This window comes from Populus trichocarpa, chromosome 19 (assembly GCF_000002775.5).
Source record: "Populus trichocarpa isolate Nisqually-1 chromosome 19, P.trichocarpa_v4.1, whole genome shotgun sequence".
In the NCBI taxonomy this organism is placed as follows: Eukaryota; Viridiplantae; Streptophyta; class Magnoliopsida; order Malpighiales; family Salicaceae; genus Populus; species Populus trichocarpa.
The window spans coordinates 2,201,147-2,229,122 of record NC_037303.2 but is presented as its reverse complement, the minus strand read 5'-3'; the positions used below and the strand labels follow the sequence as shown (position 1 = coordinate 2,229,122).

Genomic DNA, 27,976 nt, shown 5'->3' with positions numbered 1-27,976 from the left:
AAGGTACAAAGGGATGAAGAGAATTGCAAATCAGTTTTGCACTGTAAATGCTTTTCAGTTCTGGTAACCAATCCAATCTCAGAGTTCTTTAAGAGAAGAATATCTCCTCCATTTTCCTACACTCACAAACTTCAATCTGCCATATTCATACTCTCTCTTGGACATTTTAAAAATGTGTAGAAGAATACTTTCACTGATGATTTATGATATAGTATTTTTTTTTTATTTTTTGGATTTTCATCTTGGAGAAACTCAATAGGATGATAATATAATATTAATCAAACATCAAATCATAATTATTTATCATTCAAGTTAAAAAAAAGATATAAAGGGACGAAGGACATCCTTTGCGTTAGGATGCTCCCACTCCAATAGGATGAAAAAAATTGATCTGGCATTTTGATTTCAAAAAATAATTTGATGTTTATTCAAAAATGATATTTTTGACATTCTACTTGTAGAATGACAAGTGAATCAAGCAACTCCATCATTGAGGTGACTAAATTATAAAAACAATTGTGAAAAAAAAAAGAATAAACACCCTTACCCCATTACTCTTGAATCATGTGTTTTTAAATGTATGAATAATGGTATGTAGTGAACTTGTTGCTCATAACTCACCAAATGCATCTTTGCAAAGAATAAACCATCACATTATACGAGGTCAAAGTTTATTAATCATAGCTGCTTGCGCTTGAAATGAGGAAAGGCTATCTTTGTTATTCCTTTTACGTTCTAAAATAAGTACATCCTTGCAAACCCTTTTTGAGCTTGAAGAATTTATTTATTTATTTATTTTTTCTTTCATAAAAAAATTCCGACTAAGATCACACCCTACACTGGGGGCAAGTGAAATTTCAATGATCAAGAGGGATGATAAAGCCGTGAGAAAGCCAAAAGGCAAAAGAGCCCAAGAAACTCAAATGCTAGGAATCATGCCCACATCACAAAAAAAAAGGGGGCAAGTGAAATTTCAATAATCAAGAAAAAGGATAGAGCCGTGAGAAAGCCAAAAGGCAAAAGAGCCCAAAAAACTCAAATGCTAGAGGGCATGCCCAAATCACAAGAAAAAATGATAACCAAGATAAAGTGAGTATGCTCTAGCAAAGCAATGAAAAAGAAAAAAAGAAGCAGCAAATCAAAGAAGAGCGGCAAAAGAAAATATGAATGACGTCAAAAGTCAAACTATTGATCGTGATCTTCAGTCTTTGAAACCCTGAAACACTCTTTGAGCCTTATGAATCCTTTTCTTTCATAGCCAAAAACCACAGCCTACGTTACGTGCCTATAGAAGTCCTTTCTAATCAAGGAAGCAAGCAACCTAGAACAATAAACAATGCTCTCAAAATGCAAAGAATATTTTTTTTATAAGATTCATGACATCAAGAAAGAACTACTCATTATTATTCATGTTGATAATAAATGTTAAAAAAAAAGACAAGTTTTTTTTCTCGTACAAAACCTCGAGCTTTTGCTCAAGCCCTTCACTTTGAAACAAAAGGTCATCTCATGATGTATTTTCATCAAAGACCTCATTACCAAACACAAGAGCAAATAATCTCTTTTCCAAGAAAGATAATAACCAAGGAGTTGCAAGATTTCAAAAGTAAATTGTTTTAAATTCATATCAAAACAATTTTTGTTGTCAAAAGGCAAGATCAAGATTTCAAGATTCATTCTAGACCCATATTCCTTCACCAAATGAGAGAATGGCCTCTTAAAACCATTATTCATCTAAGTCAGTGACATAACACACTTGGGGGCAATGATCAGTACAAGGGGACAACATTGTGTTTAAGGAAAATCTATCATCCCTTACAACAAGACAAGGGGGCAACATTGTGTTTAAGGAAAATCTATCATCCCTTACAACAAGACAAGGGGGCAATATTGTGTTTAAGGAAAATCTATCATCCCTTACAACAAGACAAGGGGGCATTTTGGTTTATAAAAGACAGCTCGATCCTTTCAGCAAGTGATACCGAATGTTTTTAGCAGTGAGACGAGGGGTAATGAATAATCCTCTCAAATTATTTGACGAGATTAGAAAATCTCTAGCAAGCAAGTGGGTCACGATGGGCACCGCAAAAGCTGAGTTATGTAAACAAATCTGGAAATAAACTTACATGGGCTAACTCGAGTGGGCTAGAAAGCCAAACGACAAAGATGACTCAAATGAGATAGCAAGATCTCACCAACCAAGCAACGAGAAGACTAAGAAGAAATGGGGGGCCTATATTTCAAATCAGGTAAAGATGCATGCATATCATTTAAACTTTGAGACATTGGACAATGAGTGTTGTAAATTTTATTAGAGAAAATTCTAACAGAATCCATCAAGCGGAAGGCCAACTTGAAATGGAGAACATTGAAATAGCTTTTGAAAAATTTTCACTTTTGAGAATTTTTCAACCTGGGCAGGCCGCCCATGAAAATTAGGCCACCTGAAAAATATCTGTATTTTCCCACCACCTTCCATTCTCTATTCGAGCGCGCCTTCAAGCCCTCGTCTTATCCCCATTCGAGCGTGCCTTCGAGCCCTCGTCTTGTTTCTTTTCGAGCACGCCTTCGAGCCCTCGGCCATCAAAGGTAGTGCATTTCCTATCCTACCTCCATTCGAGCGCGCCTTCGAGCCCTCGTCTTATCCCCATTCGAGCGCGCCTTCGAGCCCTCGTCTTGTTTCTTTTCAAGCGCGCCTTCGAGCCCTCGACCATCAAAGGTAGTGCATTTCCTATCCTACCTCCATTCGAGCGCGCCTTCGAGCCCTCGTCTTATCTCCATTCGAGAATGCCTTCGAGCCCTCGTCTTATCTCCATTCGAGCGCGCCTTTGAGCCCTCGTCTTATCTACATTCGAGCGCGCTTTCGAGCTCTCGTCTTATCTCCATTCGAGCGCGCCTTCGAGCCCTCGTCTTATCTCCATTTCGAGAGCGCCTTCGAGCCCTCGACTATCAAAGGTACTGCATTTCCTATCCTACCTCCTTTTGAGTGCGCCTTCGAGCCCTCATTTCCTTCGAGCTTCCATCTATTGAATAATGCGCCTTCGAGCCCTATCATGTCTTAGAAAAAAAAATCCTCGTATTTTTCCACTAGGCAGGTAACCCATTACAATGTAACCATCTGAAAAATCCTCGTATTTTTCCACTGGGCAGGTAACCCATTACAATGTGACCAACTGGGCCGGTAACCCATTACAATGTGACCATCTGGGCAGGTAACCCATTACAATGTGACCATCTGGGTCGGTAACCCATTACAATATACCATCCTATACTGGGCAGGTAACCCATTACAATGTGACCAACTGGGCAGGTAACCCATTACAATGTGACCATCTGGGTCGGTAACCCATTACAATATATCATCCACTGGGCAGGTAACCCATTACAATGTGACCATCTGGGCAGGTAACCCATTACAATGTGACCATCTGGGTCGGTAACCCATTACAATATACCATCCTATACTGGGCAGGTAACCCATTACAATGTGACCATCTGGGCCGGTAACCGATTACAATATACCATCCTATACTGGGCAGGTAACCCATTACAATGTGACCATCTGGGCCGGTAACCCATTACAATATACCATCACAAAAAAAAAAATCCTCGTATTTTTCAATCACTGGGCAGGTCGCCTGGAACAATTAGACCACTCGCGAAATTCTTCGCGTTTCTTTTATCATTGGGCAGGTTGCCTAAAACAATTTGATCCATTTCAAAAAAAAAAAGGGTCGTCTCCCAAATCATTTGTTTCTTGATTTCTACATCTCTCTGTAAAGGTCATGTGTCAATCTACTATTTTCAAAGTTTTCAAAACTAAAAATAAAAATAAAAAAGAAGCAAAATTTCTTTCTGTATCTAATTTTCTTTATAAATTTACTACACAAAGCTAAAAGAAAATGAAATTTTCTAATATCATTGCATAGTAAATATTATAAAGAGGGGGCAACTGTCATAACCCAATTTTGGCCCATTGGCTTTTAATTTAATTTTTACAGGGTTTAAAATGTAAAATTAAAAGATCAGAGACTTATTTCGATGAAAAGTGTGATTTGTCAACTTGCATGAAAATTAAGGACTATAATGTGCTTTTGCCATTCTATCCTTATCTTTGAGATAATCCTTACTTTCAAAATGATCCTTATTTTCAAGATAATCCTTACCTTCAAGATAATGAAAGTTGTATGATTTCGAATTCGATTCTAATTTGAATTTAAAAAAGAAAATGAGTTTGATTGAGACTTTACTTCTTACAAGCGATAGGACTCTTACACTATAAATACTGATCCCAGTCTATGCGAATAGAGGAGGGAGGATTAGAGAGAAACCCTAAAAGAAAAAAAAAACCAAAAGAAGGCCATTACCAGAAACCTAAAAAAAACATAAAAAAAGACATTTACAAAGAAAAAAAAAGCGCGGCCGAGTCCCCCCCCAGCTTTTTTTCCTCTCTTCTTCCCGTAGCAGCCCCCAGTTAATATTCATTCCAGCAGCACGTTGCAATGACATTTTGTCTTCTCAGCCGTGAACTGCAAAGAAAACAGGATTAATTCCCCTGGCAACAGCAACAAGCTTCTTCCTTCTGCACCAGCAACTACAACAACAGCAGCGCAGCAGAGGCCGGGGAAGGAAAAACCAGAGAATAAGGACCCGAAAACCAGAGAAGAAAAACAGAAGCAAGGACCAGAGCACGCCATTACCCTCGTCTTCGACTTCGTCTCCGCGCATCAGGTAAGTTCCTTTGTTCTTCTCTGTTGCCTTATATTTCATTTGCTTTGCTACAGTAGCTGTGAATTATAATTCACATGCTACTGTAGCAGTGAATTTTACTTTTACAATTCCTTTGTTTCTGTAGCAGGCGTGCGCTGTCATGCACGCCTGCTACTTGGTACTGATTTGAGCCAGTGACTAATCCCAGCCCAAAAATGTAAATAAAAAAATAAAAAGATAAAAAATAAAAAATACATAATAAAAAAGGAAGTGTGTATGTATAAATAAAAAATAAATATGAATTTATTGTTTTTATTCATTGACGCCAGAGTCAGAATAAAACTATTGACTGACGCCAGAGTCAGGAATAAAGATACTAATGTAAATTTATTCGTTTATTCACTGACGCCAGAGTCAGGAATAAAGATACTAATGTAAATTTATTTTATTTTATTTTGTTTTTTTTTAGCTACATAAAAATAAAAATAATGCGATTGCGTAAAAAAAAAATTGATTTTATTTGTTTATTCATTGACGCCAGAGTCAGGAATAAAAAAAATGATGATTTAAATTTATTTATTTTCATACCTACGTAATATTTACCAACGCCAGAGTTGGAAATATCTGTAGTTGAATATTCACTGGCGCCAGAGCCAGGAATATTACACACAAACAATCATAGTATAAACCAACAAAAAAAAATGTTAGCAATTAATTACAAAGATCAGCAATGCAGCCTGCCTTAGGCAGGACGTTTAAGGGGTGATAATATCTTCCCTTTTACGTAACCAGTCTCGGACCATAGAATCTCTGTTGACCAGTTAGGGTTCCTAGTAACCGTAATACTAGGTGGCGACTCCTTAAACAAAGACCATTCACCATCGAAGAATAGGATGCCAGAAATCCGTTCTTTCCATGCAAGATAATTTTTAATTGGTCGCCGCGATGTCCGGGTGTGAGGTTGATGAATATTGGAGTACTGATGCCTGAATAATATTCAAATAGTTAAACTTAGAACTGTTATTCTAACTTGGTTGATCTTCTAGTTCCATTATGTGCACAAAAAAAGATAGATAGAGAGCTCAAACAGACTTCAAAAGTTTATTGTCTTCATGATTAAAAAAGTGTAGATATATTCGAGGTTAATACCATTGATTCCTTGGAGGTTGAGGTCCAGGTAGCATCGCAGGCACTTGATTGCTCATTGGTAACTGATAATTAGTCAATTGTTGGTCCCTAAATTAGCAACACTTGTTAGTAATTTCTTTATACATATGCATAATTCTTTGCTATTAATCTACTAAGATATCATTTTAGCTTACCTCAAAGGATTGGCACATTGAGGATCAAATAAATTAGGATTAGGCCGATACCTATATATATTCAAACATAATGAACTCACTGATAAGTACAACAACAAGAGGAAGAAGAAGAAGAAGTTAAATAATGATTGAAAAACTTTTTTTTTTTTTTCAGAAAATACTAAACATGAAAAATTGGATACCAGGGAGCAAGAGAAGAAGGTCCAGGTTGATTGAATTCACCATGTTGTGATGTGGTTGCATTCGGTGTCATATAGCCATGTCCCGTCTGAGGTTGATGAATAAAGGAATAATGATGCCTAATTCAATGGACATTGTAGCAAATTGGAGTAAGCATGAGTACTCACCATGGTTTCAGGAAATGAAGTTGGAAACTGAGTTGTTTGTTGAATACTATCGTTGATCACATTCTTATGTCCACCTTGATCATTGCATGATATGGAGCCTTGGTTGACTGGAACCTCCGGTGCCGGCCTACTTCCATGGAATAATATATTAGGATAAACGGAAGAATAACTAAATTGCAAGCAATAATCTTCTGATAAAATATGTTTAAGAATGACGTACGAGAGAAATAGTGATTCAAGATCATCCATAGAAGATGGTGGGAACCCTTCCATCTGACCAAAAGTACAAGATGATTAGTACATACTGAGGTGAAAAAAGAACAGAAAGCACATAGCAAAGAAAATATATATATATGAGTGGATTACTGGGTACACACGTTACGTAAGTCAAAATAAAAGAAAAACAAATAAATGGTGAAAAGCATATTTTAATGGCAGTCCCATTAATTGGAAAAGAAAAGAGTGAATCTAAGAAAAGAAAAGCTTTTTTTTTATTATTTTTAATATTAATATATCAAAAAATATTAATTTAATATTTTTTTCAAAATAAACAGACTTTCAAATGCCCTCAAACATAATTCTGAGTACAAAAACATAATTCTGAGTATAAAAATAAATTATGTTTTGATTGCGGGCATAACATTCTTGACAGTACCGTTGCTGTTTTTTAGTTTACTAGAGAGAGGGCAGAAAGCCTCAAGAAAATAATCTCACATTCTCTGGAGTGTCGATTCCACATTGAAGCAAATTAAAAGAATAAACGCAAATATTAAATGATTTAATAAAAGTGACTAATGAAAAAAGTGCTTAAATTCTACAAACAGCAGATGGATAGTCGGAATCCCTTGAACACATTAAAATGCCTCATTTTAAGATATAGGATTTCAAAATAACTTAGTTTGGGAAAAGACAGCAAGGGTAAATTATAGCATGTTTATACTTGTAGATCGATGAGGATTCAAACTCTGACCCTACAGCTTGAAATTATTCAATATTATCTTATCTATGTGGTAGGAAAAAAATGGAATGGGTAATATTGAAACATTTTGAAAACTTTTAGCATCAAATGAGAAATATAAAACTATAGGAGTAGAAGTGAAATGTTGGTGTATTTATAGGAGCAAAAGTGAAGTTTACTCTTAAAGCGAAAATTATGAGAATGTAATAATAATTGTTTTTTAAAGTATTTTTTATTTGAAAATATATTAAAATGATATATATTTTTTTAATTTTTTAAAATTATTTTTGAGATCAACACATCAAAATAATTTAAAAATAGAAAAATTTTTAATTTAAAACAAATAAAAAAATTTATTTTTTAAAAAATATTTTTAAAACAAAAAAAACAAACGAGTTCTAACTTCAAAATATTTAGTTGAATTGAGCAGCAAACCTGCAATCTTTAACTTTTCCTTTTCGGATGGCTATATAGCGATTTCTCCTGCTACTTTAATGAACACATTTGATATTTTAATTATTCTTATTTTGTTTAATGTAAGGTAATTACCGATCAAGTTACTTCATTGAATCATTGTAAGAAGAAAAAAAAAGTTGAAAAATACTGAATAAAAATGAATGGCAGTCCCATTAATTGGAAAAGAAAAGGGTGAATCTAAAATAAGGAGTTGAAAACACTACTTTACCTACCCAATTATGAAGCTTAGAAGAAGATGCCTAGAAAATGTAAACACATGAATATGAGAAACAATAATATACTTTTCTTTTTAAAATATTTTTTATTTAAAATAATTAAAATAATAATTTTTTTATTTTTTAAAATTTATTTTTAATAAAAAAATAATAATTTAAAAAGAAAAAATTCAAAGTTTTTGAAAAGCATGTGCTCTAACAATAACAGATTAAATATGTGATTAATAGCATGTGATTAAAGGTTTTCAGTCGATGCCATTACATGCAGTCAAAGACTCAATCCTTACTCTTAATAAACAAAACCTACACTCAATAATATGTCATAGTTTTTTTTAGGGGATTAATTTTTTTAAAATATAAAAATAAAATGTTAAGAGTGAAGAAAGTTTGTTGGCGATATTATTAAACCTGGTTAGGGGAGTTGATATTAAAATCTTTTAATCTAATTTTTTATTTAATTTAAGTTTTTAATTAAATTGTATGGAAATTAACTCAATTTAAATCAATTAATATCTAAATACAACTTAGAAAACTAGTAAAGCATGGCTTAGTTTTTTTAAAAAAACTTCTAGACAACAACTTTTTTTTTTTAAAAAAAATATTGAAACAATGACAAATTTGATCGATCCCGGTCCCTCGCGACTTGGGTCATGGATTTTATTGGGTTTAGTAATTTTTTTAAGTTTTTTTTAATTTAATTATATGATAAAAATAAATGCTCATAAAATTGAGTATCATCCCTAAAATAAATATTTATTTAAGATTTTGATAACCCTATAGAAAGCAAATAAAAATAAATCATTTAGTCTATTTCCAAACCAATCTAATATTGAAGGACAAAATTAAAAAAAAAATCAATTAAAAAAATTAAAAGACCAGAAACAAAAAAAAAAACATATTCGATCAATTGATAAACCTGTCAAACTCGTGAATCAGGTAACTTGGGCTAGCACATCAAACCCATGAACAAGGTTATGGATTTAACTAGGATTATACTTTTTTAAAAAATTATTTTTTTTTAATAATATGATAACAAAAATAGATACTTATACTTGTAAAATTAAACACTAACCCAATATATATATATATATGCTAATTCGGCCCAAATATGAAATAGACAAAAACTTATTTTTAAAAATGATAAAAAAAAAGGAAAGGAAAGGAAAAAAAACAGAAAAGACAAAACACTATAGATTACTATTGTAATCCATAATGAAATGAGTGTGGGTAAATAGTGATTCTCTTACACCTTTTAGTTTTTCTTTTAATTAATAAACAAAAAAATATCCCACCAAATCTGAAAACTATAATTTAAGTTATTTTAACAAACCTATAAATTACGTTAATCTTATAAAAAAATAGAATAAAAATTAATAAATTAAAGCTGAATTATAACCAGCCTATTATAAAATAAACAAAAAGAAATTTTAAAAAAACAAAACAAAAAAGGCAAAACACCTTGAATTACGTACTATTGTAATTTATGAAATAGGTGTGGATATATAGTAGTTCTCCCAAGTCTCTTAGCTTTTCTTTTAATGAAAATTAATAACCGTATAATATCTTTCTTGTGGATGCTCTATCGTTGCTAAATTAAAACAATTTTTTTTTTATCTACAATTATGTGAAAAAATTTTAAAATAAAAATATTTAAGAAGATAATATTAAAAAAAAATTGTTATTTTAGTTTTTTTAATAAACACCATCATAATATGATGTGGTTTTCTTTTTTACTCAGGTTATTCAGTTAATATGTGAGTCAACCAGTAAACTAAACTTTGGAATACATTTCTTAACTACTAAACTTTGGAACATTAATTTAATATATTTTTTAAAATAACCAGATTTTTTAATAAACATAACTCTGAGTACAAAAACAAATTATGTTTCGATTGCGGGCATAAGCATAACAATCTTGACAGTACCGTTGTTGTTTGGACTTTGAGAATGATAAAACAAAAGAGTTAGAATAAATTTAAAATAAAAAATTAATTTTTAAAAAATATTTTTAAAACACAAAAACAATAAAATAGACTTTCATACACTTATCAAAACCCAGGAACGCAACAATCAGGCATTAGCTTCAAGCAACCAGAGGGAGCTTCACTGCAGTAGAAGACTTCAACATAGCTTGATTTGCTATCCAATCTGCACACCAGTTGGATAGCAATTTCGATCTTTTCATAACATTTACCTTTGTAAAAACTTTCTACTTATTTTTAGTTTTAATATCAAATTCAGTCTTCAATATTTATCTTCAAAATTTTAATATCAAATTTGACGGTCAAAATTTCACTTATTTTTAATCAATTAAATTGAACAAAATCTTGTTAAGTCAAACATCAACTCTACATTGAATTGTTTCTTCTTCTTAGACCACAAGAGCTCCATAACAAGTTTATTGAAATAAATTATCAAATGAAATTAAAAACAAAAATGCAAACACTTTTTGTATAATACAAACACTTGCTAATTCAATGGGCATTGTAGCAAATTGGAGTACTCACCACTGTTTCAGGAAATGAAGTTGGAAACGGAGTTGTTTGTTGAATACTATCGTTGATCACATTGTTCTGTCCACCTTGATCATTGCATGATATGGAGCTTTGGTTGACTGGAACCTCCGGTGGCAGCCTGCTTCCATGGACAGTGACGACATTATATTGTTTTTTTGGGAATGATAGGATAAACTGAAGAATAACTAAATTGCAAGCAATCATCTTCCGATAAAATATGCTCAAGAATGACGTACGAGAGAAGCTCAGACATATTGAATGTATCTTCTTCTGATTGAAAACCCAGCTGATCCCATGTCATGTTGTCAACCTCCTCCATAAAAGATGGTTGGAACCCTTCCATCTGACCAGAAAAGATCAGAAAAGACATAAAAAACTGAGGTCTAAAAAGAACATAAAGCACAGATCAGAAAAGAATATCTATCTATCTATCTATCTATATATATATATATATATATATATGAATGACTTTCTTGTTTGTTAAAGAAATTCGGATGAAAAATATGAAATATAAATGTTGTTGTTAATGATTTAATCCTTTGTCTTTGTAGCTAAATTATCATACTCAAATTCTTTATATGACACGAGATCCTAAAACTCTAGAATGATAGATAGAAAGACGCAGGATAACTGTTGAAGAAAGCAAGGGAAGGAAAGTAGAAGAGCAAAACGAAAGCAAGATTATTTTTGTTAATTTCAAAAATCAATTTCCTCTATTTTAACCCTTAGTTACACATTATAAAACAGACACAAAAATAATAGGATATTGTTTTGTTCAAAAAGATTCAGGTAATTATTGATCAAGTTAATTCATTGAATCATTGTAAGAAAAAAAAAAGTTGAAAAATATTGAATAAAAATGAATGGCAGTCCCATTAATTGGAAAAGAAAAGGGTGAATCTAAAATAAGGAGTTAAAAACAGCAAAGAATCTTGAAAAGACGAAAACAATGAATTCAGTATTGATTTAGTATGAACTCTCCACAAGGCATGGATTATAAAATCCGAGAAAAAGATCAATTTATTTATCATGGATTCCTTTAAAGATTCAAACCATAGTTACAAATATAAAAACAAAAACACCAACAAGATGAAGTACAAATAATTAACCTGGATTCAAGATGTTCTTCAAGCGCTGGTTTGATTGAGAAGTATTCAGCCCAAAAAAACAGAAGAGATCACATAAATCTAGTTCGCACTGGTGAGGTGTGGAAAGGAAAAGAGGTAGAAGATGATTAGTACGTCCTGAGGATTAAAAGAGAAGAGAAATCACAGATCAGAGAAGATTATATGATTTAGAAAAATAATAAAGTTGCAGTATAAACAAATTATTGTTTTGTTTGATAGGAAGGAAGTTGCTAGCAAGCAACCCACTACTTAACCTGCCAAATATTATATTATAAGATATAGGAAGTTAACGCGTGAAGATGCCTAGAAAATGTAAACACATGAATACGAGAAACAATAATATACTTGCTTTTTAAAATATTTTTTATTTAAAATAATTAAAATAATAATTTTTTTATTTTTTAAAATTTATTTTTAATAAAACAAATAATAATTTAAAAGGAAAATAATTCAAAGTTTTTGAAAAGCATGTGCTCTAACAACAACAGATTAAATATGTGATTAATAGCATGTGATTGTTTTTGTTTTTAGTTGTTTTTAAAAAAAATAAATGGATTTTTTTTATTTTTCTATGGTTTTGATGTGTTGATATTAAAAATAAAAAAATAAAAAAATATATTATTTTAATATATTTTTAAATAAAAAATACTTTTTAAAAAAATATTATATATCACAATTTTAAATGTAATCTAAAATTAAAAAATAATTATTTAACATGAAGCGAATCTGATTATGTAACAATAGAGAAAAAATTAGAAGACAAATTAAAGGTTTTCAGCCGATGCCATTACATGCAGTCAAAGACTCCATCCTTACTTTTAATAAACAAAACCTCACTCAATAATATGTCCTAGTTTTTTTAGGGGATTAATTTTTTTAAAATATAAAAATAAAATGTTAAGAGTGAAGAAAGTTTGTTGGTGATATTATTAAACCTGCTTAGGGGAGTTAATATTAAAATCTTTTAATTTAATTTAAGTTTTTAATTAAATTATAAGGGAATTAACTCAACTTAAATTGATCAATATCTAAATCTAAATGTAATTTGGAAGATTGGTAAATCATGGCTTAGTTCTTTTAAAACAAAAAAACTCTAAACAACAACTTTTAAATTTTTTTTGAAACAATGATAGATTTGATCGATCCCGGTCCCTCATGACCTGGGTCATGGATTCTTTTGGATTTAGTAATTTTTTATAAGTTTTTTTTATTTAATTATATGATAAAAATTGAGCATCATCCTTAAAATAAATATTTATTTAAGATTGTGATAATTTTATAGAAAATAAACAAAAATAAATCATGTAATCTATTTCCAAACCAATCTAATATTAAAGGATAAAATTAATTAAAAAAATTAATTAAAAAAATTAAAAAACCAGAAAAAATATATATATCAGATAAATAACATTAGTTTGATAGTAAGGAAGGAAGTTGCTAAGAAGGAACCCGCCGCTTACCGACCAAACATTATATTATAATATATAGGAAGTTAATGCGCGAACCCCCCTAATGTTGAAACTTTGAAGAAGCTGCCTGGAAAATGTAAACACGTGAATACGAGAAAGAATAGCATATTAAGGTAGTAGATATCTCTTCCTTTTTCTTTTTTTTTTCCCTCTTCATAATGCATGGATTTAAGTTGCTTGCTTGGAGATTTCATTAATCAAATTAATTTTTTTTTATTTTTAATATTAGTATAATAAAAAATACTAAAAAATATTTTTTCAAGATAAATAATTTTTTAAAATATATTCAAACATAATTTTAAATATAAAAACAAATTATGTCTCGATTTTATCGTAACAATCTTCATCTTTAAAGATAAATTATTAAAATCGTGACCTATATGTTCTCGATTGAACTAGGAAGGTATGGGATGTCGATTTCACATTGAAACAAATTAAAAGAATAAATGGAGATATTAAATGATTTACTATTAAAAAAATTAATTTTCAATGCAGATTAATAGCGTGTTTAAGAGTCTAGTTGCTGTTGTTTTTAAAAATAATTTTCACTCGAAAATATATTAAAATAATATTTTTTATTTTTTAAAAATTATTTTTGATCTCAACATATTAAAATAATTTAAAAACACCAAACAAATACATAAATTATTGTTTTTATTTGATTGGAAGGAAGTTGCTAGGAAGCAACCCACTACTTTACATACCAAACATTATATTATAAGATATCATTATATTATAAGATATGGGAAGTTAACGCGTGGACCACCCCAATTATGAAGCTTAGAAGAAGATGCCTAGAAAATGTAAACACATGAATATTTTTTGGCCCAGAGGTTTTACAGTTCCATTGAGGAAAAAAAAGAAAAAACCCTACTTTTTTAAACAAGTTATCAGCCTCAAATCTCCATCAACATAATCTATAAAGATAAAATTAAAAATAAAATAATCAGTGATTAAACAAAATTTAAGAGATAAAAAGCTATTTTAATCTATAGTGTTTTCTCTGCTGGTACATGGTAAAAGTCTGGGCAGTTTTTTCTTTTTTAATTTTAATAATAATTCTGCTCTTTCTATCCCAAGAAATCGAGAATGCCTCACTAGCTAAATTAGCAGAAAGGACGAAAACCCTAGTGCAAAAGTCCTATAAACTAGCCAAACAAACAATACCCAGAAAATCAAAAGCCAGAAACATGCTAGCTCAATTTTTGCTCCCCCAGCTAAGAAATGCATAATGCCCGCTTTGAATTATAGATCATCCAAATTCCAGGGTAAATAATTGGAGAGTAATTTGATAGTGCTTATAGATTAATTAATGTCATTTTATTAGTTATTATTTTATATTTATTTTAAAGAAATAGAGAGATAAACTAGAAGAAGAAAAATCCAAGGTAAAAATATTCTTATTATTTTTTGTGTTTGTTTTTTTTAAGTGAATCCAAAAAATAACCAATAATAAATGAATAATTACATCCAAAGAATAATGCGGTGATGGTAGCACAGCATTGATTCTACATGGGGACAAATTAAAAGAATAGAAGAAAATATTAAATGATTTAATAGAGAATAAAATTTAATTTTAAATGCAAATTAAAATAAAGCAGAGTGACTAATGGAGAAAGTACTGAAATTCTACAAACAGTAGAGCGTCGGGAATCCCTAAATTTCCACTTGGAAGGTATACATAATTAAATCAACATAACACCAAATGTAAAATCATTCATCACTTTTAAATACGCAAATGATTATCCCTATTAAGAAAAATCAACGACAGCAATATACTCAAGACCAATATTATAGTAAAAAAAAATTAAATCAAAACAGATAAATAAATGATCTAAATATAATCAAAGAATTAATCCATTTAATAGAAAAAACATAACTGAATACATGGTCCCCGTGTCCCACACGTTTTCATCAAAAACCTAAATTTCAGGACTTCTTTGGCAGCCACGTACATGCTTTAGGAGTTCTTTTTTTGAAATCCTCATTAGAGGCTAATTTCTAGCCTTTTAAAATCTATTTGGAAGTATGATTATGATTTTTTTTTAATATTTTTTATATTAAAATATATTAAAATAATTTTTTTTTTAAAAAAATTATTTTTAAGATCAACGCATCAAAATAATTCAAAACATATAAAAAAATTAATTTTTTAGAAACACAGATATAACCACGTTTTCAAAAACTCACTAAAAAAACGTTTCCAATGCGTAAAGAATCACATCAAAGTGGAAAGTTATGATTAAAATACTTCAGTGTATCCAGGCTGTTTCCCAGAAAAAAAGATCATTACTGCTACTTTAAGTGTATCTTTTGATGTTTACCGGTTTTGGAAATGCGCTTAAGCTTTTAAATTAATTCCCTTTATTTTAACCCTTTGTTGCACATCATAAAACGCACACAAAAATAATAATAATAGGATATTGTTTTATTAAAAAAGATTCAGGTAATTCATTGAATCATTGTAAGAAAAAAAAAAAGTTGAAAAGGCATGGATTATAAAATCCGAGAAAAAGATCAATTTATTTATCATGGATTCCTTTAAAGATTCAAACCATACTTACATATATAAAAACAAAAACACCAACAAGATGAAGTACAAATAATTTACCAACAAGATTCAAGTGCTGGTTCGCTTGACCAGTATTCAGCCAAAAAAAGAAGAAGAGAAATCACAGATCAGAGAAGAATATATGGCTTAGAAAAATATATGGCTTAGAAAAAAAGAAGAAGAGAAATCACAGATCATGAGATGGGGAAAGGAAAATAGGGAATTGTATAATGAGATGAGATGTGGAAGAGAACGTTACAGCCGCTAGCTCCCTTAAATAATACTATTTATTAGTAAGGTCAGCTCAATAATAATTTTTTTAATTTTTTTTATATTACCACGTAAAAACAATTCAAAAATAATAATTACAAATAGTCACTTGATACAGTTTTACATACTTTTAATTAGCCTTACTCATTTAAGCCATGTCATGGATTAATGGTTACCAGCAACTCTTCATTCCGTGACCTTTCCGACCCTACGTAGAACAACCAACTCCCCGGCAAAAATAATAATAATTTCACAGTGGAATCATGTTTTTAAAAAAAACTTGATTTTTTTTTATTTTAAATTAATTTTTTTAATATTTTTGAATTATTTTGAAACATTAATATTAAAATAAATTTAAAAAATAAAAAAATTATTTAATATATTTACACATGAAAAAAAATGCTTTAAAAAATAATTCCTACCGACTGCCGAAGTCAATCATAGTATACCTGCCTTCCCGGTTTTCAAAAAAAAAAGGGAAAAATAAAATTAAGACTGTGTCTTTTGGGCAGCATGGTGCACTGCTGTTATACCAAATAATCTAGTCAGTCAATATCATTTTTTATTATTATTAATCTGGCCAGATATGAACTAGATTGGTTTGATTGAATCATTCAAATTTCACCAAATCAATATTTTATTTGGTTGAATTACAAATTCAATATTTTTTTAAGGTCAGTAGTTAGAAATAAATGAATAAATAAATAAAAGCTACTACCTCCTAACTCCTTGCCTCGTATCTATCAAGTTATAAAGGACAAAAACCATGAAATTTTTGTGAGACAAACTACAGTGAATGTTTTTCTATTATATCTTGATTTACCCAAGGTGTTTATAACCAGATGGTACATGCTGAGGTGGATATTAGCAACAGAGGAAAGCATACAAAGTAAAAAAAAAAAAATATTGATAGTATACCTGCCTTTCCAATTTTTTAAAAAAAAACAAGAATAAAAGTAAAATTCAAGACTTGTGTCTTTTTGACAACATGGTGTACTCCGATTATACCTGTATTTTGCCAATAACTTATGAGTCATTTATTAAGTTAATTTTTTAATATAGCACCAGATATTTAATAACTTATAAGTCATTTATTAAGTTAATTCAGAATAATTATTTTTATTAAAATAATATTATTTCATTCTTTTTTTTATTAATATGGTTAGATATGAACTAGATTGGTTTGATTGAATCGATCAAATTTCACCAAATCAATATCACAACTAGAAATTCGACTAAAACCAACGGAATTATCGACAATATTTTTCTATCGGTAATTTGCGGTAATAATTACCGACGGATGTAAATCAATCAGTAAACCCGTTGGTATATACTGACGGAATACGTTTGTCGGTATATACCGATAGAATTACGAACGAAATATATAGAATTTTGAAAGAAAAAAAAGCAGGTCATTGACGTGGAAGATTTTGCGAGTGATTTTACCGACGAAATTACCGAGGGATTCAAACCAGGATCTCCGTACAGTGACATGACCCCTTTACCGTCAGAATCACTGATGGAATCATCGATAAAATATTTTCGTCGGTGATTCCATCGGTAAAAGTTAATATATCACCAAGTTGTCGAACCTCCCCTCCCCTATTTCTCCTTCTTCTTCCACATACATGCATCTAAACAAACTCTCACCTCCCAAGCTGCAAATAACCACCCCCAAAACATCCCTCACTTCTCAACACAAATAATTCTTCTTTATTTTTTGTAGTCACAATATCCGTGTTCTGATTTATTGTGGTTTTGTTATTTTTTATAAGTAAATCTATATTTTTTATTTTTAATATTAAAATGTCAATTTTATTATTATTTAATTTTTTTTAGTATATGTATTTTGTTAGGGTAAGTACAAGTTTTAATTTTTTCTCAAACAAACTTGTAGTATGAATGTATAATTTTGTACTTGTTATGTTTTGTTTTAGATTTTGTAAAATTATATTTGTTTATAAATTGTTGAAATTTATGTCGAATTACCGTATTAGATATGTTGTAATAAATAAATAATAGCTTGTTTAATGTATCCGTTTTAATTTTTATCAACGCTATTGCGGAGTTGTAATTTATGTAAATTTATGTGTATAAATTTGTATGGACGTTGATAATTGATAATTAAAATTTAAGATAAGTTTTAATTAGTTTGTTGGATAATCTCGAGTTAAACCAATATTTTTATAAATTTATTTACTTAACATAATTAATCAATACATGTTGTCATCATTATTTTATAGAGGTCATGGATGGTCGTTCATCGATGGATTATTGTAATGGGGTTCAGGGTTTTATTAATTTTGCAACATCTATTCTGAGAAATTTTAGTGGGGGCAGTATTAGGTGTCCACGCAGAAAGTGTAAAAATAAAAAGTATATGCATCCAGATGTTGTAACGATGCATCTTCCACACAAGTGGCCGGTTTATGGAGGATTACTTGTATTGGTTACACAAAGAATTATTTGTTCGTAATGAGAGCATGATAAAAAGAATGGTTGGGTCAACTTCTAGTGCTAGCAACGTGCATGGAGTTGTAAATGACAACAGTAATCCTTGCAAGATTATGGTTATAGATGCAATGAGAATGAATTAAGGTAATGTTAGTCAATGTCCAATTGTAGAAGAAGAACTTAATGCAGATGCGGCCAGGTTTTTTTATCTATTGAAAGATTCCGATGAACCATTATGGAATGGTTGCATTAATTATAGTAAATTGTCGGCTGTGACACAGAAGTTCACCATCAAGTCGGATTGTGGGTTGAGTGAGGCTAGTTATGACAGAATTATTAAGTAGACGAGAAGTATTTTACCTTAAGAGTAGGTTAAAAAAGAACTTCTATACCAAAAACAATTCAAAAATATTAATTGCAAACAGTCACTTGATACATTTTTACAGACTTTTAATTAGTCTCACTCATTTGAGCCATGTCATGGGTTAATGGTTAGCAGCAACTCTCCATTCCGTGACCTTTCCGGCCCTACCTAGAACAAACAACACCACGAAAAAAATAACAATAATGTCACAGTATGTTAATATTTTTTTGTTTTAAATTAATTTTTTAAATAATTTTAAATTTTTTAATGTGTTAATATTAAAAATAAATTTTAAAAAATAAAAAATTATTATTTTAATATATTTTTAAATAAAAAATATTTTTAAAAATTATTATTGTCGCAACATCAAATATTATCTTATTCTATGATAGTTATTCCACCAATCAGACCTTCTACTGTAGGCATTATTTTTTTTTCCAAAAAAAAAAAATAAGAAATACTCATGGTAATCATTCGAGCCGACGAGATTAGTAGTATTATCCGTGAAAGCATTGAGCAATATAATAGGGAAGTAAAGATTGTAAATACTGGGACTGTACTTCATGTGGGTGACGGCATTGTGGCAGGTGATTTGGTAGAATTTGAAGAGGGTACGATAGGCATTGCTCTTAATTTGGAATCAAATAATGTTGGTGTTGTATTAATGGGTGACGGCTTGATGATACAAGAGAGAAGTTTTGTAAAAGCAACAGGAAAAATTGCTCAGATACCAGTGAGTGAGGCGTATTTGGGTCGTGTTATAAATGCCCTGGCTAAACCCATTGACGGTTGAGGTGCAATTTCATCTCCTGAATCTCGGTTAATTGAATCTCCTGCTCCAGGGATTATTTTGAGGCGTTTCGTATATAAGCCTCTTCAACCAGGACTTATTGAACTTTTCCATACCCATGGAAATTATTTTTTTTCGAACACCCTTTTACAAATTTATATTTTTAGCCCTCGACCTATAAAGTATGATTTGCTATCCAATCTACACACTAGTTTTTCATTAATACAAAGATGATCGTGTTTTCTTGTTGCCAAAATTGTCGGCCAATAATTTTCTATTTTTTTCCGAGTTTTTAGTGATTTTTTTTAATCTCAAATTTATAAACTAAAAAGTGAATAAAATAAAATTTTAAATCAAAATTAAAAATAAAAAATGCAAAAACTCTAGAAACAGAATTTTGAAAAACACACCAGGCTACCTTTTGATTTCAGTATCATATTTGATGTTCAAAGTTTCAATTATTTTTAATGAATTAGACTGAACAAAATTTTATCAAATCAAATATTTTTTTTTTAACCTTGAGAACTTCACAATAAGTTAATTAAAACAAATTATCAGCCTTAAATCCCTATAAAAATAAAATTAAAAATAAAATAATCAGCTCAAATAATAATTAATTGATGCATTGTTTTTTTTATTCACGTGAGGTGTCCGGGCCAGCTTACGTACGTGCATCTCGATTAATTTTTATGGGTCCTGAATTTAACGATCAGGTAAGCTTTCAGCGGCCACATTCTCAAATATTTAGATTTTAAAAAACACAGGTATAATAATTTAAGAAGAAACATGTTTTCAAGTTGTGTCAAATGCAGAATGCTTTAATTCATCTGAGGAAAATCTTGTTGATAATATAGTTTGGTATAGGGCACTGACAGTTTGAAATTAAGATCACGGTTGATTATTAAAATATTTTTTATTTAAAAATATATTAAAAATAATATTTTTGTTTTTTTAAAATTTATTTTCAATATCAGTATATTAAAATAATTTGAAAATATTTAAAAAAATAATTTAAAATAAAAAATTTAATTTTTTTTCAAAAATAAATTTACAATAAAAAATAAAAAATAAAAAAATGATATTAGTATTTGCCTGTTGGCCTCCCTCGGGACACAACGCTGCAATTCCTTAAATGAAAATATTAAAGTCGGTAGCTAGGTGCATCAGACCTCATCCTCAGTTAACATGAACCCATTCTGTAGATTATTAGTTTTTATTTTTCAATCCAAGTATATACTCCATGGCTGGACCTTATCTTCTTGATCCAGGAATTGATTGCCAACAATCACTTTGTACAGTAAATATCATTTTATCCTTTTTTATTAATCTGGCTAGATATGAACTAGATTGGTAATATTTTATTTGGTTGAATTACAAATTCAATAATTTTTTAAGGTCAGTATTTAGAAATAAATGAATAAATAAATAAAAGCTAGGCACCAATATTTAATTTAAGTAACCTCAAAGACTACTAATTTAGATTTTTTATATTAAATTAATTACCACAATATACTAAGAGCAATATTATAGTAAAGAAATCAAATCAATACAGATAAATAAATGATCCAAATATAATCAAAGATTTAATCCATTTAATGGAAGAAACATGAGTGAATCCATAAACTACATAAATCCCTAAAATCACGTCTCCATGATCCCCGTTGTGTCAGAAACAAATTGCCTAGATTTTAGGACTTTTTTGGCAGCCACGTACATGCTTTAGGAGTTCCTTTTTTGAAATCCTCATTAGAGGCTAATTTGTAGCCCTTCAAGATACCTTTCCAACGCGTCAAGAATCACAGCAATCCGATATGTGAGTGGAAAGTTATGATTAAGATACTCAAGTGTGTGGAGGCTGGTTCAAAGTGAATTTCACGACTCCTGGGCCTTGACTTGTCTGTTTAATTTCTATTATTTTTATTCACATTTTAGCATTTTATTCCAATGATAGAATGCACTTTCATAGACTCATCAAAACCACAGGAACTCATTTAACAGAGTTTTTCAGTTATTTTCCCAAACCGAGTTGATAGACAGGAATTAGCATTTGATGAATTAAGCATCTTGTGTGCAGTAGTTGTACTGAAATTCACTGAGGTAGAAGAATACTTTTGACATTGTTTACGATGTTTGTTGTGATTTGAATTGACCAGAATTCAAGAATGTTCGAAGAGATGAAATACCTTACTTTTATTGATTTAATTTTTTTTTTCCTGTATTCTGCTGTGGAGATGAATTAATCTTCATTGTGAAAATGTTCTCTCATGCTCCTAAATTCTTACATTTTTATTAACAATAATGTAACCAACAATCGACACAATTGTCCCTTCCACCTTTTGTCTCTCTTCCTTGAACTCTTAACTTAGCATCTATCCCTTTTACTCAGACAAAACCACCAGGCACTTGTTGCCGCCAATATGCAGTTTTTGCACCCTTCACAACCAGATGCAATATGCAGTTTTTGCACCCTTCACAATTTAGCTTTTGCACCCTTCACAATTTCTATGATATTAACATCAAATGAAAAAAAACACAACCTTTAGAAACACCCGTCTTTGGATTAACCAATTCTTTTAGTTTATTTTTTATGTTGTTCATAAAGACAGAAAAAACTTTAAAATACAAATTAAAAAATCTTGAGGAATTGATTAACCAATCCTTCTAGTTTTTGTTTATATATGTTGTTTATAAAAACAGAAAAAACTTAAAAATATAGATTAAAAAATCCTGAGAAATATAGAAAAATAGAATGAATTTTTGTACGAGGAAAATAGAATAGATAGAGGTATGAAATTTTATTCTAAATATATCCTTATAAAAGTGTCTTCTCTCTCTCTCTTTATTCTTTTTAATCTGTATTATATATTGAAAAAATAATTTATTGCTAGTTAATGATTTTAGATGATTTATACTAGTGAATAGATCTATTATTTTATTAGGTTACTTTAATGATAAATCAATATAGTATTTTTTTTTTTTTTGGATTTTCATCTTGGAGAAACTCAATAGGATAAAAATATAATATTAATCAAACTTCAAATTATAATTATTTGTCTATCGAGTTAAAAAAAATGGTACAAAGGGACGAATGACTATTTCAATATAAATTAATAAGAATATCCTTGTTGATTTAAAGGATTATTTTCATCATTCATATCGAAAATAATTATGTTTTGCACATGATTTTTAACAAAAATGATTGAAAGAATGATATATTATTGAATATGAGCAAATTTAAGCTTACAATCAATTAGTATTCTTACAACGGAAGGATTAACAATATGTTCAAGCAACGGAAGACAAATTGGCATCCTCTTCAGCTTCTCACAACGCGTTACACTAATATGTTCAAGAGAAATGCAAATCAATTTTGCACTGCAAATGCTTTTCAGTTCTGGTAAAGCACGCACTTCCAGAGTTCTTAACTTTGGGAGTGTTAATTCCGTGATGGGATTGGAGGTGCTACTTTCTTCATCTTCTTCATCTGTTGTTCCTATTATCTCCTCCATTTTCTCACACTCACTAACTCCAATGCTTTCCAGGTTTACGAGCTTTGGCAGCAACACAAGTGGGAACAGCTTCTTCATACTGTTACATCTACTAAAATAAAACACTTTAAGACCAGAAAACATACCCTTATATGATGGCAATGGTGGTGGAGCAGAGCTGAACCAAGAAGATGAAACCAAGCTCTCCATGCTATTGCAATCCTCAATGATGATTTCCTCCAGTTCAGTTGCATTCTCTAATGACAAAACATCACATAAACTTCTTGCATCGATGCGTTCACAATCCAGTCCTTGAATGTCATTTAAGAACTTGACCTGAAAATCTCCATCTTTGTTGATACTCAAATTACCCAACCTAACTGTTTTACTTGGAAAATCATCAATGTCTGCCCAATAATCCACCATTCCTACTAAAATTTTATATGTGCTTAATGATTGGATCCCATCCCGAGATCTGAGATACTCCATGAAGTCAAAGAAACCTTCGAAATGGCATTCCAAAGTTTCCAAATTTCTCAAGGATCCTACTTCCTTTCCTTTAACTGTTATCGGAGCATATCTTCGATCAATTAACGTTTCCTCTAGTCCAAAGACTTGCAGGTGAGAGAGTTTTGGTAATATCCCACTAGAAAACTCCTTTTCACCACATCCATTCATTCTAAGATACCTCAGGTTGGTTAGGCATTCCATTCCATGCGGCATCCAATCAAGAAAAGTTTGAAAGAGATCCAACCTCTTCAGTGCCCTGAGCTTCTTTAATGATGGAACATGTCTTAATTTCTTACAATCATTGAGCAATAATGCAGTGAGACTCACTAAATCAGACACAGAATCCGGCAAATTTTCAATACCTGTGCAAGACAGATCGAGGACCTTGAGCCCATGCAATTGCTTGAAAAATGAATCCGCAATAAATCCCAACCCATGATTTTGATATAGCAATAGAGTTGATAGATAGGGACACCTAGGTGAATGGCTGGAAGGAATTTCTTTAAATCTATTTTGCATTAGTGAAACTATCGTCAGATTCTTCGTCCACTCCTCTGCATCTGGCAACTCTTTTAATTGCGCACCTGCTTTAACCATGTATTGAGGGCTCTCTAGCAGTATATGGATGGCCATGTCCCTAATCAAGTCATGCATCTTGACAAATCTACAAGCAACATGCATCATTTTAGCATTTTTCAATAGGCAGACATTTTCAAGTCTATTAAGCATCGTGTGACCCTCGTCAAATGCATCTCCCCTGCTCCTCTTTACTTTAATTATCCCTTCATCGATCAAATAACCTATCAACCTCTCCCTCTGAATCCTATGATCTTCAGGAAATAATGCACAATACAAGAGACATTGTTGTAGTGCTAAATCACCTAACCGATCATAACTAAACCTCAATAACTTGAATACTTCCTTGTCCCTAAATTCTGATTCTCTCAATTTGTTCAATGTATTTCTCCATTCATGTAGGTCATCCACTCCCCTCAAGCTTCCTATCACTGTAATAATTCTCAATGGCAAACCAGCACATTCCCTTGCAACAACTTTCGCAATTCCTTCCACTTCTGGTGAAAGTGCTACATCACGTCGAAACTTCTCCATGAACAAAGTCCATGCTTCTCCATTAGAAAGTGGCTTCACTTTGATTTTGTGCTGGCAAACCATCCGATGACAAACCGTTTCTGATCGAGTTGTCATAATCAGCTTGCATCCTTCCAACTTCTCAGGAATGCCCACTTTGTGTAGCTCAAAATTGTTCCACAAATCATCTAGAATGAGAATCCATTTTTGTTTCTTCCTTAGTTCTTCTGACAATTCAGCAGCTCCAAGTAGATCATCATCTTCGCTTGAAAGGTTTAGATCAAGACGTTTGGCAATAAGATTCTGCAATCTATTAATACTGAAATCTTGAGACACAGTCACCCACCAAACATTATCACAAATATCTGGTCTTTGTAGAAGCTCATTATGGATATGTTGCAGTATTGTTGTTTTCCCAACTCCCCCATCCCATAAATGCCAATGGTTGGGACTTGACCGTCCATTATCAAAGACCATAGCACCTTCGTATTTTCTTTAAATGCTTGGCCCACTGGCTTTATAGAGCTAGTAGGTAATGGAACTCCTCTAGTCTTGTTGTATTTCAGACTTTCAGAAGATCTAGCTCCTGCGCCAGCCTGGACTACTGATCTTCCATTATTCTCCGCATCCTCCTCCTCCACTGGTTCTGTCCTCACTCTAACCATGTCCAGTGCATCATGCCTAGTTACATCATCGTTTACTGATGGAGCACAAGGTTGATCATAACATCTTCCAGTGTCAAGACAAAATTGGGATGAATCTCCTCGAGGCTCCAGAAGCTGCACTTGCTCTGTTCCTGGTATAGTCGCAAATGCATCATGCCGAAAAGATCCTTCACCAGTGTTTTCCATGCCATTTTCCGCTTGTAAATGCGACTGAATTCTCTCTTCTCCGGGACCTTGTTCCATGCCCTGAACTCCCACTTGTATCCTTCCAGCACTGCATTGCTTTGTTCCAACGCTCGATCCACTGGTTCTGTCCTCAGTCTGCTCTCGAGTGTCCCTTCGAAAACTCTATCTTCTTGTGCTCACATTCCGGTCATGCTTACTACGTCGTTTCCTGCTATTGCATGAGAAGAAATCCTCTCTTCCCCTACCCCGGGTTCTACAACCTGAACTTCTCTTTGTACCCTTCCAATACCTCCTACCATTGTTGAAATTCCACAATCATTAACATTGATTGAACTTGCTGTGATTTTATGTCTTTTGTTGCCACAACACATAGCTAGAAAGGCTGCTTCTTGAACTTCTTTAGTCACCTCACGACAAATGGCAACACCATGTCGTTCCTCTCCTGATAAATGCCATTTGAACCTTGAAATGGAAGTTTTATTGGCCCATGTATGTTGACAAAACTTACACTCCATGCTACCATCAGACTTTTTTTCAATATAATTCCAAAACGGATCATTTGATCCAACCATTTCGACCTACAGAGAAAAAAGAAGTCAAAGTATAGAATAAAAATCAGTCAAAATATGGAATAAAAATTAACGAATCAAGTTACACCATATCCGGATGGATAAGAAACTACTTCAGTGTTGTTACCCTTATTTTGCTATTAAAATTGATAGTTATTTTATTGCACAATCATAGAGGGGAAAAAGACTACGATAATTCAGTTAGACTTCTTAGTTGTTGAGTATTTAAACCCCTAATTTGACTTTGCAGGGAGGTGTCAGGGCCAGGATTTGAGGCATTTGGCCTAGCAGTTTGATCTTGCAATCCAAGGCCAGGATTTGAGGCATTTGGCCTAGCAGTTTGATTTCGCAATCCTCGGACTTGGAGGTTATCCATCTGTGACCTATATATAAATGAAGTGATCATATTATAAAACCTTTCCATAATTGGTAGTCTCTCTTAAGCAGTAAAAGTTAATGGTGTTAAAACACAACAGCTAGAAGTCACTCAGTACCTAGGCACGAAGTTCTCTTGTTGCACACTGTCTATGTTAGGAATTACAGCAGCTTGATCGACTTGTCCTTGATTAGAAAAGTATTGACTCCTGAATCCAAAATCATTTGCAAACAATATGTTTAGCTTGTTGGGTTCATGTTCAAGCTATGATGTTTCTTTCCTGATTGAAAAACTAATTTTTTTTTATAGAAAATACTAAACATGAAAAATTGGATACCGGGGAGCAGGAAAAGAAGGTCCAGGTTGAATGAAGCCACCATGTTGTGATGTGGTTGCGTTCGGTGTCATATAGCCATGTCCCGGCTGAGGTTGATGAATAAAGGAGTTCTGATGCCTGAAGAATATTCAAATAGTTAAACTTAGAACTGTTATGCTCACTTGGATGATTTTCTAGTTCCATTATGTGCACAAAAAAAGAGAGATAGAGAGCTCAAAAAGACTTGAAAGATCCTCGTCAATTTTGGTCAAGTTTATTGTTTTCATGATTAAAAAAGCGTAAATTCGAGGTTAATACCATTGATTCATTGGAGGTTGAGGTCCAGGTAGCATCGCAGGCACTTGATTGCTCATTGGTAACAGATAATGAGTCCATTGTTGGTCCCTAAATTAGCAACATTTGTTAATGAATTCACTGATAAGTACAACAACAAGAGGAGGAGGAAGAAGAAGTTAAATAATGATTGAAAAACTATTTTTTTTTTACAGAAAATACTAAACATGAAAAATTGGATACCGGGGAGGAGGAAAAGAAGGTCCAGGTTGATTGAAGCCACCATGTTGTGAAGTGGTTGCGTTCGGTGTCATATAGCCATGTCCCGGCTGAGGTTGATGAATAAAGGAATTATGATGCCTTGATGGAGTTTGAGGCCAATTTTATATAAAACTTAATGATAAAAAATATCATAAAAAATGTCTAAATCTCTCAATTGTTGTCTGTTTGTTTAACATAAAACTTTTTGTATAATACAAACACTTGCTAATTCAATGGACATTGTAGCAAATTGGAGTAAGCATGAGTACTCACCATTGTTTCAGGAAATGAAGTTGGAAAAGGAGTTGTTTGTTGAATACTATTGTTGATCACATTGTTCTGTCCACCTTGATCATTGCATGATATGGAGCCTTGGTTGACTGGAACCTCCGGTGGCGGCCTGCTTCCATGGACAGTGACGACATTATATTGTTTTTTGGGAATAATAGGATAAACTGAAGAATAACTAAACTGCAAGCAATCATCTTCTGATAAAATATGCTTAAGAATGACGTACGAGAGAAGCTCAGACATATCGAATGTATCTTCTTCTGATTGAAAATCGACCTGATTCCATGTCATGTTGTCAACCTCCTCCATAAAAGATGGTTGGAACCCTTCCATCTGACCGGAAAATATCAGAAAAGACAAA

General features: G+C 31.6%; 1 protein-coding gene and 1 pseudogene across 1 annotated transcript in view; both read right to left on the bottom strand.

Annotated features, from left to right (window-relative positions):
* Nucleotides 1-27,976, bottom strand: part of LOC18108053 (uncharacterized) — a 257,452-nt gene that overhangs the window by 87,501 nt on the left and 141,975 nt on the right. Inside the window, exons 4-5 of the mRNA XM_052449711.1 lie at nucleotides 10,782-10,888; nucleotides 10,537-10,663 (exon numbers count right to left, since the gene is read on the bottom strand). Coding sequence (XP_052305671.1) covers nucleotides 10,537-10,663; nucleotides 10,782-10,888 — 234 coding nt within the window. The remainder of the gene's footprint in view (nucleotides 1-10,536; nucleotides 10,664-10,781; nucleotides 10,889-27,976) is intronic.
* Nucleotides 1-27,976, bottom strand: part of LOC18109910 (probable disease resistance protein At4g27220) — a 173,184-nt pseudogene that overhangs the window by 70,310 nt on the left and 74,898 nt on the right.